Source organism: Porites lutea, chromosome 6 (assembly GCF_958299795.1).
Source record: "Porites lutea chromosome 6, jaPorLute2.1, whole genome shotgun sequence".
Classification (NCBI taxonomy): Eukaryota; Metazoa; Cnidaria; class Anthozoa; order Scleractinia; family Poritidae; genus Porites; species Porites lutea.
Window position 1 is genome coordinate 1,521,650 of NC_133206.1, and position 17,962 is coordinate 1,539,611.

Consider the following 17,962-nt stretch of genomic DNA (forward strand, 5'->3'; position numbering starts at 1 on the left):
GTATACATATATGAGTGAGCCCTGACTATACACTATGTCTGAAAAGCGACATAAAATCAATAAATTTGCGAATTACAAATATAATAGTGAGAAACAGTCCTGCCTTCGACCGCCATGTTTTTGTTTCTTCTCAAGACCGTTGATCTATGGTTTTTCACGCAATGCGCATGATCAGTACACAAATCCGCTGGCAAGACCCTTGCTGATCGTTTTGCAAGTTGTGAGAACATCGTTTGGATTTCATTTAAGAGAATGTATGGGAAGTAGCTTTCCCCCCTCTGGTCCAGAAAGAACCAATGGGTTTTGATAGTAAGATAACAGGTATTAAAATATAAAAGCAAGGATGTTCCAAGAGTAATTATCTTAGGAGATAATTTAAAACATGTCATGGTCAATAAAAAATGGTGGTTACCTTTTTGGTTTGGGTACCGTTAGCACTTGCTTGCACTTAACAGGAAAAAAAACGCATTTTTTTATCAGTTAATCTTTTTCGGACTGGTTTTTGGGTTAATTAGCATTGCAATGGCTGTACGGAGTGTATTAAGAATAGGGTGACTGTTTCTCTCACACAGTGAATTCACCTGAAACAGGCGGCGTTTTCTGTTGTGCTTTTCGCAAGATTGCATAACAGAGGAATGACTTTCTTTTTCTCATCGCATTATTGTACAATCGGTCAAGTTCAGTGGAAAATTTAGGCCCAGCGCGTACGTCGAAACTGTAATCAAACCGCCACTACCTTTATATTTTTTTATATTCTATATCTCAACTATGGAACGATCAAGTTAATGCCTTAACGATCGTTTCGATGGACGGATTCGTTGTCCTGGAAAAATTAAAACATGATAAATAATGAAAGTGGATGTTGAGACTTGATAAAATTTCAGTAACCGTAAAATGAAAGAAATGTTTAAGCAACTCTTTTTTTCAGTTTCAACCAGGTAGAACTTAACAACTCTTTGAGTGATTCAAACAAGGGGGTGAATTAAACGCCTAAAAATTGTGTTGCCTTCTTGTATCCTATACTTATTTAAATATGATGATAGATAGAAAATTCTTAGACATACATGTTACCCTGAAATCAAACTCCATGAATGCTGTACATGAGTTGACAGATTGACTCACGCTTTCCACAAAACACTGGTGTTGTTAGGTTGTCGTCAAGAGTAAAAAGGGAATTTGGTATACCTATATACGAAGCATACGAAAATTCTAAAAGCAATTCAAATCACCATTAAATACGGAAGTACTTTAGCTTTTACTTGAGAAAGCACGATTTTAATAGTTACTCTCCCATGACTACTTTCGACGAGCGGACAACACCAGCAACAACGAAAATTCACAGTAATTTTTATTATCTTCTTTACATAAGTTAAAATTTGTCCTTTGATGGCTTCTTTAATTTCTCGCCTTTTTTTTTTTTTTTTCTGTCGATTGTTTTATGTCGTTTTACTATTTAAGTCGCATTTTTCGACTTTGAATGTCATTTCATGTTTTTTGTCATCCTCATTTCTCTCGTAGCCCCGTTGTCTGGTCATAATGCAGAGTGCTCCGTTTGCGAAGTGAAAGGGGAAAACCGAAAACAGTGCTATCATAAGAATAATTATGTGTGACTGATAATTGACGGGGAAGCAGTGTTTCTGCCTTCATGAAAGTAAAATTAATATTTATCGACTTCGAAGGCTGATACATTGCTACTCGATCGAAAATGCGTCAGTTAACTTCACTCTGAGACTAATACCACCACGACTTCTGGAAAAAAGTGATATTCAATTATCTTCTGTTTGTAAAAGTCAAACATCTTAGAAGGTTAGCTATGGATCTCAAAAACAAGAACGTAAACATTTATGCCCAGTAAATTCATGTTCCTGAATTATTCCATCTCATTTTGAAGCGAGACGTTGGACATTCTCGCTTTCCACTGTTTCTAGTCACGGTCGTCTCAGTCATCTCGGTAGGATTTTAAAACGAAGGAACTCTGTTGCTATGGACAGAGGAGTCTACGCTAAATTGTCTCAAGACGATGATCCAGTCGAGCCTGAAGCGAGAAATCAAGGAGCGTACCCGAGAGATGAAGGTTTGCGTATTGACTACGTCTTGGTGTACGAGACCTGTAAAGAAGAGGAGAACGAACACGAACATAAGAAGAAGGAGGCGGAGAAACTTGAAAACTTAAGAAGATCGTACGAGAAAGGACTTGAAAAGAAAGGTCTTATTATACGGCAAGATAGCATTACTGTGAAAAAGGTATTCTTAGTCTAAAATATCAATTTTTTTGGCTGTAGTAGCGCTCCCCTTTATGAATGTTCACGTTGCGGATCTTATTTAGTCCTTAATTTATTTTACTTATTACTTCATCTTTCGTTCACTCGGGTGCCATTCTCAGTTTAGACTCCTCAAATATAGTCCGTGAGTGAACTCTTATCAGATGATATCGAGCAAAACTGAGTCACTTTTTTTATTTGCAAGCATGCCAATCTATCTATCTAGACAAGACAATTAAGTAGAAGTCATTAATGATTATGGCGCGTTCCCTTAGCCACCTTTCCTGGACCAAGCATACCAGTTTTCTTTTTTTTGTTACAGGCTATCACGTGTCTTTTTTTTTTATGTCTCTTTGGTTGGTTTGTACATTGGAACTCCTATTAACAGAGGATCGCGGTATAGCCGTTATAGCAAATAATACCATTTATGCTTCATCATCTTCCTGGGCATATCAAGTCAATTGTTGATGCTGGCGGAGTCTTAATTTGTGCGCATGAGCTCTGTTTGCTGGGGTTTAAAATAATGAAAAATCCATACTTGGAAAAATTTGGCCAGTGCGTGGCCTTTTATTTGATTCAAACAAATTAAACTAGGAAGATCCAGATAACAACAACATTTTCCCAGCAAAGGTGAGATCATGCAGCTGTACCTGCCCTGGTCTGGAGAAAAGTAGGGCAAAGGGAGGGAAGAGAGGGAAAGATGTTTTCTTACTTCCTTGTCAGTCAAAGGGGGGGGGGGGGGGGGAAGGGAGGGTAAAATCCTTTGTACTTCCTATGTCAGCCAAAGCGAGGTAGGAGAATAGAAAATTGTTTTCTAACTTCCTTTTCACAGTTACCATGGAGAGGCTTCGTGCCACTCACTGTATATGTAGTTAGCCGGAGAAATGCAATATTCCGCTTCTTCTTTAAGCAGAAAACCGGTTATTTCATTTTCTTTGCCCAGTGAAATGTATGAAAAAAAACCCTACCAGATACAAAGACCTTGATATTATTTCTTCCTGATTGTCTTGTTATGCTAAACCTACTACCTCTGAATTTCTGGTTCTGAAAGAACTGGACTTCTCTGTACTTCGTCGTTAAGGCATACCAATGACTCAATCATGCATTAACTGATGAAGTAATGCAATAAATATATGAATAAATAAATAGATACAAATAACTAAACTTCTTTACGTGAGCAGAATTTCTAAAACCCTATTTGTTTACATTGTGAACCGAAACTTGCCTAAAAGGAATTAAGACAACTATCTAAAATAACAAATTGTTACCAAAGAGAGTAAGATGGATAAAATGGATTGATACAGTGACTGTTAAAAAATGTAATGTACGTGTTACAATTCTAACGAGCTACTATTTTAAAATTTCCCAGTTCTACCGTGTAGTCTAACATCATATTCTTAAGGAGTTTTTGGCTGGTTTTTATACTCAAAGGTGAGTTCCACTTATGAGAAAGATCGTCGGCGTTGATTTCGAGCGAAATGCTATTTGATTTAACACATTCTCGATCGACAAGAGTTATAGCAGTTACAATGGTTTTTTTGTCAATAACAAATTCCATATTTTCTGGCGATGATGCCATTGAGAGCAAACTACCACCTGCTGCGGCTTTACAACAAAGCAAAGGACGCAAGGGAAGCCTTAATATAAAGGTCATCTTGAAATTTCATAATACTATTGGTGGTTTTTAATGCCGTGCCATCAAACATAAAATGAAATCGTACCATTCAAAACACAAAATCCAGAATCCGGGAAATGAAAGGAGATAAACATGAAAAAAGCCTCTCCAAGAATAAGATCTGTGTGATTTTCCTTATGCGAGATTCTTGGCATTGTATGGAGACGACATGTTAGTGTCCAAAACATGGCAGCCGGAGACCAACTGAAACACCTGTGTGAATTTTGCTAAAAAGGTGTGAACTCACCATGGCGAAGTTATGAAGGTTGAAATTATATTAATTCTGAGACAACTAAGGATTATTCACATAGCGAACTTTCAAAAGATCGCTGACTTTTTTTAAACCTACATGACAGCTTCCTCGCCCTCGCAGCCACCAAAATGCCACGTCACAAAAAGGCTTCGAAATTCAAGCGTATTCTGTCGCAAAACGAAGAGCCCTTTCGAACCGAAACCTGTTTAGCTGCAGCAATAAATCATGAAAACAATGAATTGATATTCTTTAGCTACAGAGGAACCTCCATTCAGACAACACCATCGGCACCAAGGCAAGTCTACATTGAATAGAGGTTCGGCTGGGGTTTGTTGATAATTTAAACTAACAGATAAAATAATTGTCTTTTTTGTCTTCCTCGTAATCTGCTGCAGCCATAATATTTCAAGGAGTTAGATAATGTATAAAAAACATGATTAGATTATCTCCTCGATGTTGTGTGTTGAATTCCTTCAAGTGCAGTACATTAATTTACGTGAGATAGTTCATGTTTTGAAAGCTGTCGCCATTGTTACTAATGTACACTTAAACTTATAAATGTTTTTTGTGCCCAGCCACTTTCTGAGTGCTGAGGTGTCTCCTAAGTGGAGGTTAAACCTTGGTTTCGGAACCTACAAAGTAAAAAGTGCCCCATTCCCCTGAATAAGAAAGATTATGTGAACATTTTTCAGGAACAAGTTTTTGTGTCCCCTGAATGGAGGTGTCTCAAAGGAGAGGTTCCATTGTTGCTGAATTTTGGTGACGTCAAGTGAAAACCAAGAAGAAATTTAGCCAAGCCTTTAAGCTAAGGTTTTGCTCATATGCTGGTAATTTACTTAAAACAATTAAGTGTCGAGAACAGTTGACGTAAATTTCCCTTATCACTGTCTTTAGGGCCCTGACGTTCAACGCCATTTTGTGTTAATTCATGCGACGTGGGAATTTTTGTCTAGGCGGGCAGAAAAGATGAGATTGAAGATTCCCCTTCAACCAAACGACGTAGAATTTCCATCGCTTTTGGAGTCATGGTGTGGTCCAAAACGAATTGAAGCCCTTAAGCGTTGCGATCCATTACGTGTACACGATGCAACAGTCAGAGAAAAGGGAGATTATTTTGTGGGCCGTTTCCAACAAGAACAGTTGGAGAAGTACATCAACTACGAGGATAAGGATATTTTCTTTAGTACTGTAGATCGAATGTACATGGTCCAGCAGATCCTGCAAAATACCCGCTTCTCCGAGGAGCCTCACTGCGTTGGTCTCAATAGGCTGGTCTTAGATGGTGCATACACCTCGCATTATCCTTTGCACGAAGGAACGGCGAAACTTGAGGAAGGAGAATTCCCTGTGAATGACCGCCAACGCTTGAAAAGTGACTGGGCAAGATTTGGTAGATGTTTCAAGTACCAACCATACGAGGCCATCAAAGATTACTTCGGCCATGAAATTGGTCTGTACTTTGCCTGGCTTGGGTTCTACACGGCCATGCTGGTTCCACTCGCTATCTTCTCTTTGATTGTCTTCTTGTACGGCATCTTATCTCTAGGCTCGTTTATTCCTGTTCAAGACGTGTGTAACGAAAGGAATGAAGGTGTCTGGTACATGTGTCCTCTTTGTGATAGAGAGTGCAGCTACTGGAGCCTAGCTACTACCACTTGTCTCTATGCCTCCATAACTTACATCTTTGACAACGATGGCACCCCTGTTCTCGCCTTTGTTGCGTCTATTTGGGCCACCCTCTTTCTTGAGTTCTGGAAGCGTCGACAAGCCTCTATAGCCCAAGCATGGCACACGAAAGATTTCGAAGCTGAAGACGAGCCACTTCGCCCCGAATATGTCAGTTCTCTAACCAAAGAAGAACTTGATCCATTCAGACCTGATCCAGACACTGGCAAGATAGTGTTTAGGGCTAAAAGAATGAAGCAGAATCGTCGTTTTGCAGTGGTTGCTAGCGTGGTCACATTCATGATTTGTCTGGTGCTAGCTGTTGTGATCGGTGTAGTGGTGTTTCGTGCGGCTGTCTTTGCCACCCTGAGTAGCAGTTCAGAGCGAACTGTTCAGAGTAGTGCTCAAATACTGACAACGGGTATAGCTGCGTGCATTAATCTAGTGGCCATCACCGTGTTGAAGAACGCCTACAACAAAATTGCTGTTTGGCTGACCAACTGGGAAAACCCTAAAACTCGTACCATCTATGAGGACAATTTCACAACAAAAATGGCTCTTTTCCAGTTTGTAAACACCTTCTCGTCTATTATTTACATTGCATTTTTCAAGTCTGATCTTATTGTTGGCACACCAGGAAGATACACCAGGGTTTTTGGAGAGTATAGACTGGAAGGCTGCAGCGAGGAGGGATGCTTCTTAGAACTCGCCATTCAGATTGCAATTCTCATGATCGGCTTGCAGATTGTCTCCAACATTCTGGAAGTTGGCATTCCGTAAGTATCCCTGGAAATGGGAAGATATATACAGTTAAGAATTACTGTATTTTTGGCGGTGAAACTGAGGTGATGGCCGTGTGTAGTTTACTCGTCTCTTGGCTCCGCTTAAAAAAAATAAGGTAGTAGGGTAAGGGTACGCGACAACGGTTTAGATCTCTAGAAATGCATTCTAAAAGGTGCTTTAAAATTTGTATTTTTTCAGTCATCCTAGCTGAACTTGAGTCTTTTTGAACAGTTACAAGGGCTTCAGTATTATTTTCCCGAAAATTTTTAGCCGCAATTTAACATACTAGGAAAGTGAGAATTTTTCTGATTCCTCTCTCCATCGCATTTTTAAATGTGAAAACTTAAGGTTTCCTTTTTTCTATGAAAAATAGCCTAACCCTGGGAGTGAATTGTGAAAAATTAAACTTTAGAAAATCGTAGAAATTTATAAGATAAGCTTCGAAAATTGTGCATGGAATGATAATCTTGAACTTTTTAGCTGTCCTCAAGTAATAGAAAATTCTAGGCAATATTTGCTTCTCCGAACAGATATGATAGAGAAAACAGTCGTTCGGTGCCCCTGAGTAACTACAAGGTCTGAATTTCAAAAGGCCAGATTTTACCCTTCGCCTAGGGCTGTGCACATGCGTCAAGCATTTGCCTTTCCACGGGGATGGTAGTGTGTACCTTCTTGCTGAATTTGGTCTTGATTTCCACAGTATGAAAATTGCCTGACGGATTTGCCTAGTTTAATAAACAATTAAATGCGAAATGGATGCCTGTATGGGACGTGAATTTCGTTTTCGGTAGATAATTATTGTCTTCTTGTGATCTTAAAGTCAAAGTCTAAGTCTTGGAATTTGCTGCTTCAATGAAGCAGCCCAGACACTTTTCAGATGTCGTGTGTATATTTTTTTGGTCCAGATTCATTGCTTTTCTTGAAGGGTTCTGTCTAGGGTATTTGAGGGGTACCAGCTTCCCCCAAAAAAATATTGTTATCATTACAGTATATAAGTAGCTATATCGGAAAAATTATCCAGAAGTGACGAGGTCATGATCAGTGCACATGAAGTAAGTATTCCTTGTCTAAGGACACCATATAAAAAGAACGTGTGGTCACAAGTAAAAAATAATTAAATAAAATGCCACTGTAACATAAGTCTCAAAATTGTGTCTCAAAATACACCAGATTACATCTCAGCGCATATTCATTTCAAAAAAATGCCGGGGAGCATGCCCTCGGACCCCCCCTAGGAAGCTCGTGGCCACGAGGGACTTCTTTCCCAAAGGATAAATCCCAGAAAGAGCCCTGTGTTGTATTATTTTTTCCCGGCAATTCCCGGAGTCAAGTGACTTTTACAACATTCGATATAGATAGGACATTTTTGTACTAAAATATCTCAATCCTTCTGTTGAAAAACCCTGGAATCATTCAGTTTAAGAAAGTGCGCCGGACACACTAAGTGAGAAAAAATGCCTACATATAAAAAATCAATGAATGTTCGTCACCATTAACTCTAGTCACAAGGTCCACACAAATTATAGTATTGGGCCTTGTATGCATGTGCGATATTTCACGCAACAGCTGTGGAAGCGAATAGTAGAGACAGCTTGGCCGATCCTTGAGGTATGGAGAAAGGTCAACCAAAAGAAGAAAGGGGTCATAAAATTAAATCGTTTACCGAGAGACAGACCATTGACGTTAACAGGAAAATCAAGGAGGCATTCACATAAAACGATCCTTAGTAGAGATGACGGTTCTGCACTACCTGTGATTTTTAGCCATAAAAGAGTTTTTATGTAATTGCTTACTTCAGTAGTATTAAAATCGTAATTGTTTTCGTTAGATTCTTTTCTTACTTAATCTATGTCTTTTTCTTTGGAGTACAGATGGTTCAAGCTATGGCTCAAACGGAAGGAATTACAAGAGATTAGTGACCAGCCACAGTATATTAAGGACTACAATCTAAGCACACTTGAGGATCATTACCTATTCTGGGACTACCTTGAGATAGGTAAAATGAATAAAGAAAATGAAATATGTAGCAGCAAAAAAAGACAACCTGGTAACTGATAGGTGCTTTATGCAAAGTGCTCGATTTTAAAAGATGACGCCTTGAAATGCATATGTCGGTTCTCCTCAGGTCATCATTTCGTCACTTTGTCGTCTTGGGTATTGGGATAGGGGAGAAACAATACCCTTTACTAACCGAAAAAAGGCCTCGGAAAAGTTGTCTTACAGGAGGTTGTACTTAAAATCAAACGCCCGGCCGTCCCTCCCCGCCCTTGTCTATCAGATACTCTCATTGAAGCCCATGCAAACACAAATCCACGCTCAAACATCCTCCTGTTGGCGGAGGGGTTTTTGGAAGTAGATTTCACTCAGCTTCTATTCCAAATAGAAGAAGAGAAGTACATTCATCCGTTAATTAGTACCGGAAGTAAAACCGACCAACAAACTAACAGTCTTGCTACGCTGTTTTCAGTTCTCCAGTACGGCTTTGTAACCATGTTTCTTGCCGCATTTCCACTCGCCCCAATATTCGCTCTTATAAACGCAGTCGCGGAAATTCGGGTGGATGCCATCAACATGGTTTCATATCACAGGCGGCCCCCGGTAGGGCGTGCTGAAGATATCGGAGCATGGTACAGTGTACTGGAAGCAGTGACCATCGCCGCAGTGCTGATGAATGCCTTTGTGTTAGCATTCACTTCTGAGTTCATACCAAGGCTATTGTACAGATTGAAATATGCTCCAGACCGTAATTCAACTGGCGGGGGAACACTTAAAGGATTCGTCAACAACAGCCTTGCTTCCATTGATCTTAAGACGCTATACACGTGGGAGCCTGGGACCGAGCCCATTAATCCCTTTGCGAATCTTAATTACACCAGGGACTATTGCAGGTAAGATGCTATTCTGCTTGGTTTATTTAAGTTTTATAATCGCAACACTGTTATCTCAGCACTAATGAAAGAATGGATTACCTGGCCTTTTATGCTCAAACATACCTGCAAATTTATACTCTCGCAATAGCGAAGCGGGGTGTGCGAGTGTGGTGAAGCGGAATGTGCGCTTGCGTTATAACTATAACTTGCCTGGATCAAACGTGAACATATCAGAAAAGATCTTCAGTCCTAAAAACCCTTAATATAACTTTGTTTAATTGTTATGTTAATTGGACCTCGATACCTTGATTAGATCTAGAGAATGCAAAATTATCAGACCAACCAGCGCCAAACACTCAGACACAAAACCTCTACTTGGCCAGCATCTTACGCATACACACAGCCATGAGCCCACTGAACAACAATGGACATCTGTTTTGAGCTCATTTGGGTCATCAGCATGACTGCAAAGGGGAGTGCAAAGAACTCCTTTAAGCGTCAAATTTCCCAACAAGTATAGGAATGTTGACCGGAAAACGCACGGCAGTTCTCCCATGATGATACTCCGGGAAAGTGGATCAGTATTGTTGCCGATCGGTGTGCCCTTAAATTCTAACCTAAGAAGTCTGATACCACGCCTTCTGGCTTACAATCGTTTCCAATAAGGGGGGGCAAAACCTTAGTGGGCAGCTTCACCCTCCCTTCTCAACCCGTTTAAACTTTAGAGGGTCAAATTTATTCACTTGCTACTTGTTTATGGGTTTACTCAGTTATTCCAGTTACCGTGAAAGTACATACCCGTATGGTTACTCCAAGGAATACTGGAATGTTGTGGCCGCCAGACTCGCCTTCGTGATTGCCTTTATATTTGTTGTGTACTCGCTCACCAGTATGATAGCATGGATTATCCCGGATGTCCCCGAGCATCTGGAGTTCAAGAACCAGAGAGAGAATCAAGTTGTTCGCGAAAAACTTGGAACGGCAAGTGAAGATGAAAGTGAGGAGGAAGATGGTCGTTCAGCCAAGCCAATACGTGCTTCTGACGTCTATTAATGGGATGAAATTTATTATATTTGTTGTCCATTGTTTTGTGTGTCCCTGGTGTGGTTCAATTTTGATTTACTATTCATTCAAAATAGTTCTCCGCTTTTGATTGGCTCAGATACCCTGACTAATTCTTCATAACAAAAAGGCACTGGAAGATGTAGATAATACATAATCGATAAATATGCGTTATTGACCAAGTGTGAGGTCAAGATGGCTGAATATTAGTCAATTAATAAAAACTCAAAATAATAATGAGGCCAATATACAGCAACCTCGACCGAACAAGCTTGGTCAGAAAAAAAGAATCTTTTCTTCCGGGACCAACGTGGGGAATACCCAGCGGGCTGGATGGGCCCATCAGGGTAGCCAATCAGAACACAAAGTTTGCTTCATCTTGCCCACTCGTGGATTCAGCCATACAATAAGATGGTATTTTGACCTAATATACAATCACAATCTCGTTTCCAGGCAGTGGCGGGGAAACCTAGTTGATTTGGCCCTGACTGAACTCACGAAAATGGCGAAGAGTCTATGGCTGTCCATAGACGAGATAGCTGAATTATACTGACTACACCTGAACGGAAAATCGATGAAAAAAAATCACCAGATAGATATCAAATTTGAGCAATAGAAAACGTTTTCCGTGTTTGCGTAGCCCGACAGTAAACAGTAGAGGGTGATGGGAGAATTCGAGACGGTTATGCAAACCCGAGACAAAGTCAAGGGTTTACATAATCTTTACTGCGCTTTTTAAAAACACGCAAACTCTGAAGTTCAAAAGCCAACTGAAGTTTGCGTTATTCGCTGCCGTCAATAATCTCAGCGGACCTCTTAGGACATAGGACTTTACTTAAACGGGTGCAAAAGGTCATTGTTTGTGATTTGTGCTTGGTGGATTTCACTGATCAGTTTTGTGTGTTTCTGAGTTTCAAGGTTCCTTTCTTGTGATCGTAATTATGATTGATGGCAGCGAAAAACACGATTGTGACACAAGCACATGTGTAAGCAAGTGAAAACTGGGTCGACATAAGCATAAGTGTAAGCACAAGAAAATTGTGCATATGTCGTAGCTTTGACTAGTGAAAACTGGGTCGACATAAGCACAAGGCCGTGAACCAACCATAGGTCACTTTGACCCAGACCTCATGCGGACATATAAAAAGCAATTTAGCGGACGCTTCGTCCGCCACCTTGTTTATCATCGGGTTGAGGAAAGCTGATATTGAGAATTAAATCAACTATGCTATTCTGCTTTTGTCCTTGTGCTTAAGGTGATGTTACACGGGACGATTGGCAACGACGATTTTTATTGCAACACAGTGTTGCAATGCTGGAACAATGTAGTAACCATTCGAAACAATGTCGCAATAATATTGAAACGCTGTGTTGCGCTAAAAATCGACAATGTAAATCGTCTCATGTGACATCACCTTTATGCTTATGCGTACTGGACACCCTATGTAAGGTAATCCATTTATGCTTGGAGTTCGCGTGCTTGCGAAAAGCGCACCCTTACCAAATCCAACACTGTTTTGAATGTATTTTTAAGCTATTTTTGAAAACTGTTTTTAACCTGTTTTGTGAAATAGGTTTTAAATAGGGTGAAAAGTGTATTTTTAATGTATTTTTCGACTGCTTTTAAAGGTGTTTTAACCTGTTTAAAACGCTATTAAAAAAGAATTTTTAATGTATTTTTAAATTCGTTTAAAATATATAAAAAATTCCAGGGCTTTTGCAAGGCTCAAAACAGGTCTAAAATAGTTTTTAAATATCTTATAAATCGGAATAAAAACAGGATAAAAACAGTTTCAGAAACATATTTTAATTTGCTATACTATTTTAAAACTATTTTTAATGGCAATTTTAAACGTATTTTGAAAAAAACAGGTTTAAAATAGGTCCAAAAATATATTTTTAATATATTTTTCGACTGATTTTAAAGGTGTTTTAACCTGTTTAAAACGCTATTAAAATGTTATGCTTCAAAATATATTTTAATAGCTTTTTAATGGGTTTCGAAATTTAGTAAAATAATCGTATTTGCAAATACAATAAAAATACTTTGAAAATAGTATTAAAATACCACAGAGGAAAAAAAGCAATAGCACGCGTATATTGTGAAAATACATCAAAAATAGGATGCAAAAATGCAAAAACAGTATAAAATTGTAAGAAAATAGCCTTAGAGTTGTCTGAAAACAGTACAAAAATCGGTCGAAAGAGCATAAAAACAGTACAAAAACAGGATGAAAATACCATTTAAATTCATGAAATAAAATGAATACAAAACCGTCGAAAATTACTCTGAAAAAGCAAGATTTACTTCTGCGAAATTTCTCCACACAGTCCTACTCTAGGATTTCACCGGAATTATCTCTTAGCCAATTACTTTACGTTGATTTCCCTACGAATTCTCGGGAAATTCTTATGGAATTTTTCAGAAATGCTGAAATCAATCTTTAGCCTGTGTACAAATTAACCCCCTCCCCTCAATAAAAATCGGAGGGGAAGGGGGTCGGTACACAGGCTATCAATCTTCCGCTTCAAAAGAGTATTGCGTTACGTTACCGGTAAATGATAATCTACATACATGTAACTTACATTTTTTATTATATTCACGGCTTTACTCGATTATTATCAGAAGCTTGCAGGCTACGCCTGAACGTTTAATTATTGGCTGATAAAGAACAACATAAGAATAACACCATCAAATTTACACGAGCATGAAAGAGGTCGGTGACGTGACATCAAGTGACTGAGAACAGCGAGGCTGAGCATGGAACCCTGTAAAAACTAAAATTGCCGTACAGGCGGGAGTATATAAATGTTTACTACCCTTCATTTGTTTCTCATATGGCGTATACTTAAGCGTCTTAGTAACATGTTATGCATATATTGTGTATAATACCCACATAACAGAATACTCTTGGATTAACACACAAGACAGCACAAGACCGCGTGCTTCGGAGAGAAACTGAACCAGATCCTTTCAAAGTACATAACAGTCGCTGAGGAGTCATACCCATTTTTGATCCGTGATAAATGCAACATCTACGTGTTCAGACAATCCGCAGAGTTGAAATGTATACTTTTGTAAGATCGTAACAAACAGTAAAATCAAGCGCACCCGCCATCACAGCAACCGCCGGTACAATAATTTGAAATGAGCAAAGGACAAAGGACGGTTTGTTTATCACGTGCATTTGTCACATCACCGCGGCGCGAAGTCGTGATTTCAGTCGCGCGTGACATCTTAGAAATAATATGCCATGCATGTGCGGAATAATCTATGAGAGAAAGATAACCATATGTCGGAGTTTATTCATATCTGAGCTTTGTTTCTTGATGCAATATATATGAGGTGAGATCTTAGCTTGGATAATTTATTTATTATGTAATTTCAAGGGCTTATTTTAGATAAACCTCTGTTGACCGCGTGCATCCGGTTCTCGGCCCGCGGCTTCGGCTGTTTGTGAAAAAATTTCTATATGAAATTAAAATGCGATTTTAAGAAGTTTCTTTTAAAAAACTTATGGAAAGTCCCGTAACTGCATTAATTGAATCACGGCTAAAATCTACGCGGAGATTTTCGCAGAGAGCTTGCAGGTAATGAACAGTGAGGAACGGATAGATCTTTTATCGGAACACTGTCACAGTTACGTGTCGTCAGTCAAAGCTAAAACCTATTCCTAATTTTCTTCTCTTTTTTTATTTAATTTAGATTTAATTTTTCGCTCAGCTTCGAACTTTGTTGGGAGGAGAATCCGGTCCACAATATGTGACAGCTTGTTTTGAGTCATTTATGAGTTCGTGACACGATGAAGGCTTAAAAATTAACTTTGTGCAATTGTTACTTTTATTTATAGTCTGAGTATAAGTCTCCCAAAAGACATTACAGTATTGCACCCTAGTAATAATAAGTTATAAGTACACTACTTTAAAGTATTTACAATAAGGTAAGCATTTGATGACTTTAAGCAGACTTCAAATAGTTTATGGATAATCTGTTTTTATAGTCAGTGTGCTGTGTGCCCAAAATACAATTCAAATAGACCTCAAAACAGTGTTTAAGTACCCTATTTAAAAGTATTTAAAATGCGGTCAGTTCTTAAGGTTTTAAAACATATTTCAAATAGTCTATTTGCACTCTGTGTGTAACTTTGTCAGTAGATGCGTCTCAAAATACATTTTAGATACAACTCAAAACAGTGTTAAAGTACCCTATTTAAAAGGATTTAAAATACGGTCAGCATTTAGGCTCTTAAAACATATTTCAAATAGTCTATTTGAACTATGTTTGTAACTTTGTGAGTGGATGCGTCTCAAAATACATTTTAGATACAACTCAAAACAGAGTTAAAGTACCCTATTTAAAAGTATCTTAATTACAGTCAGCATAAAAGCCCTTAAAACATATTTCAAATAGTCTATTTGAACTCTGTTTGTAACAGTGTTAGTGGTTCTATGCCCCAAATACATTTTAAATACTCTATTTTAATCATATTTATTAAACAAAATACATTGTAAATTGATGAGAGAGGTTTTCCTTTACATGAAATACAATTTAACTACACTCAAGATATATTTCAAACAGGGGCGAAAATTTAAATTTTTTTGTCAAATAGTATTAAAATACAGGAAAATAGTGTTCAAATACTGAAAATACATTTTAAATACTTTAAAATCAGTTTCAAAATACATATGGTTTGGTAAGGGCAGTAACTTTGGTAGTAAGGATTCCCAGGAAAGCCTTTCTAGTAATGTTTATCTTGAGTATCAAAGATCATCGTCATAAAGATCACTTGTTCTGGTCATTATTGTTGTAAGAGTTCAGTTTTTGTTGTTGTTTTGGTCGTCCAGCTTAATCGTAGCCATTATAGTCTTGCATATGGTTTTTTAGAATAAAAGAAATTGGTTTAACTCATTGAGGTCATTAAGACTTTTTAGTATTGGATTGTTTAGTTTTGAGACTAACTGATTCAGGGACTTATGTGATGAACAATGAACATTTAATCAAAGAGAACCTGATTACGCAATTAAGCTTAGTTTTGTTTTGGTTTAAATAAGATACGTTTCTGTTCTGTTTCATTTATCGAGTTTTTACGCCCCTTTTTCCATGTGCTATTGTTCACAGTTTGAATCAATTACGTAGCTCACCATTCCTGTTTTCTAACCGGTTTTACAACTGTACACGTGAATTGTACCCTTATCAGAGAACGCCCCTTTAGTTTTTGTGGAGTTGGAGTTAGGAGATCTACGGAGCAACATCGGAGTTTTCAGAGCAGTTTTATCTTTTTCGGAGTTACGTAACGTCGGAGTTTCTCTAGCCCTTAAGACAGGATCAGACGTAAGTTTCAGCTTATTGTATTTAGTTTTCGTTTTCCTTTCAATTTTGCTTCTTTTGTAATTAGTCTTAGCCCCTTTTTTGATCTTGTACATTGTAATTTCCCCTTTTAGTTTTCACCGCATGTGTACAATAATTGAGACGAGTTGGTGATCGTATTAAATGCTGTTGAGTCAACTTGTGCTGTTAAATTCTATACTGTGGTTGACACTTCCCGATCTCCAGTGCACAACATCCCGTGTCCGCTGCACTGGGTACGCGACAGTGAAAAGTCTGAGGATAAAATCAACGAATGGAGGTAAGCGGTATCATACTTTAAAACCGGAGCCATCGAGAATGACGAGCCCAGGAAGAGAATGGCTGAACGTAGAAGGAGCAAAGGAGAGCGGAGCCGGGAGCAAAAGGCAGACGAGACCCTCACAAAGGGCTCTACAAAGCGCTGTAGAACTTAAACGGAGGCAAATTCTTAGATCGCGTAAAAGGCTCCTTAGTGTTATGCAATCAGTAGAAGGGCTAAGTGATGACAGCCATATTGATACGGTGGCGCGTGACCTTACACTCGCCTCGGAGGAGTTTGGAAGATTGTTGCAGGAGTTAATTGGCTTGTACGAACAAGATTCACGCGGCGATTACTTAGAAGAGGCTCAACTTAGTGAAGAGAACGAGACCCTTAACCGAGCCCTCTTACTTTTAGACAGTTTAAAGAATAGAATTACTAGACAATCCAACAAATTGTTGGAGACAAGATCTGTGTGTTCTCGTCGTTCCTCGCGCCATTCATCAGCCTCCAAAACTAGCAGCACTACCGCTAGATTGCAAGCGCTGGCCGAAGCTAAAGCGGCAAGAGAAGAAGCTCAGTACACGCGGCTAATAGCACAAAAAGAACTTGAGCGTAGGACACGCGAAGCAGAAACGCAGAAAATTCGACAACAGGAGATAGCGCAGTTCGAAAAGGAGATCGCGATTCTGGGAGCAGACAAAAAGGCCGCGATGGCGAACGCTAAACTTAAAGTTTTCGAGGAGGCTCTTCTAGAAGAAGAACTTGAAAAAGATTTTCAATTACCAGAGTTAGAATTTCCCAAAATTAAAGCAGAGGAGAGGACTTCCCAGTGGGTACATTCCAACCCCCTACCCACGGGAAAGATATCACGTTCCGAGCGAAACCAAGAGCCGTTAAGCACGCCAGAACAAATAAAGCCTCTATTGCGCCCCACCCCCAAAGAAAGAAAATCGGAGAAAACAGACCTCCTCCCTGAACTTCACGTCCTAAGCCCGGATCTACCTCAGCAGCAATCCACAGATGAGGATCGTGTAGTGCCACAAAATACCATTTTCAATCGGCAACCACTTATATCTTCGACCCCTTTGAAAGATATCACTGGAAGTCAGCTGATAGATTCGCTTACAGTCGCAAATCAACAGATAGTTGCCAGCCTAGCAAGACAAAATCTCCCAAAATGCCAGCCTGACATATTCTCTGGGGACCCTACCCTCTTTCATCCCTGGAAAACCGCCTTCAAAGCTATGCTGTTAGATGCTGATGTATCCCCTACTCAGGAGATAAACTATTTAAGAAGCTTTACTAGCGGAAAGCCACAACGCCTCGTCGATAACTACCGGAAGCGGCAAATGCGCGACCCCGTCGCGTTGCTAAAAGAGTTGTGGGAAGAACTAGAAAGGCGTTTCGGGAGCGTGGCTGTGATTAGCAATACATTGTTAGAGCGCTTACGGGACACCGCGACCTTTGATGAGCGAGAACACGATAAACTGCAGCTGTTCGCAGATCTATGCGCGGATATCGAAAGTCAAGTGACTTATCTTCCCGGACTTGCGTGCCTCAACTATCCTAACGCCATGCAACCAATAACCGCGAAGTTGCCGCAGTTTATCCGCGCCAAATGGGAGAAAGAAATAGCCTATTACTCGAACACCAACGGCGGAGCGTATCCCCCCTTCTCCAGATTCTCTAAAATAGTCCAGGAGCAATCAAAGATAAAGAACGATCCAAACGTTCTAGCCGGTAAAGCAGCCAGCCCCACCCAGGCTTCAGCACCTAAGCCACGC

The 17,962-nt window shown here is 39.4% G+C and overlaps 1 protein-coding gene across 3 annotated transcripts; it reads left to right on the plus strand.

The window, feature by feature from the left end:
• The first annotated feature begins 1,611 nt into the window (after positions 1 to 1,611).
• On the plus strand, positions 1,612 to 12,893 carry LOC140941356 (anoctamin-4-like). Of its 3 annotated transcripts, none has more exons than XM_073390343.1 (5): positions 1,612 to 2,244; positions 5,084 to 6,630; positions 8,509 to 8,633; positions 9,105 to 9,525; positions 10,398 to 12,893. In XM_073390343.1, exons 1-5 carry the CDS (start codon positions 1,984 to 1,986, stop codon positions 10,558 to 10,560), a joined length of 2,517 nt encoding a protein of 838 aa, XP_073246444.1. In that variant the 5' UTR covers positions 1,612 to 1,983; the 3' UTR covers positions 10,561 to 12,893. The 3 variants fall into 3 exon arrangements, with proteins under 3 accessions (XP_073246444.1, XP_073246445.1, XP_073246442.1); XM_073390344.1 differs by having other exon boundaries at positions 10,324 to 10,507; XM_073390341.1 differs by having other exon boundaries at positions 1,615 to 2,244; positions 10,278 to 12,893.
• The last annotated feature ends 5,069 nt before the right edge of the window (positions 12,894 to 17,962 follow it).

What these genes read in the sequence shown, in the direction of transcription:
- LOC140941356 (XM_073390341.1), top strand. Translation starts at nt 1,984, where the DNA reads ATGGACAGAGGAGTCTACGCTAAATTGTCTCAAGACGATGATCCAGTC. An exon ending in ATTCTGGAAGTTGGCATTCC is followed by an intron (nt 6,631 to 8,508) that starts GTAAGTATCCCT and finishes TTTGGAGTACAG; the next exon opens with ATGGTTCAAGCTATGGCTCA. An exon ending in CTGGGACTACCTTGAGATAG is followed by an intron (nt 8,634 to 9,104) that starts GTAAAATGAATA and finishes CGCTGTTTTCAG; the next exon opens with TTCTCCAGTACGGCTTTGTA.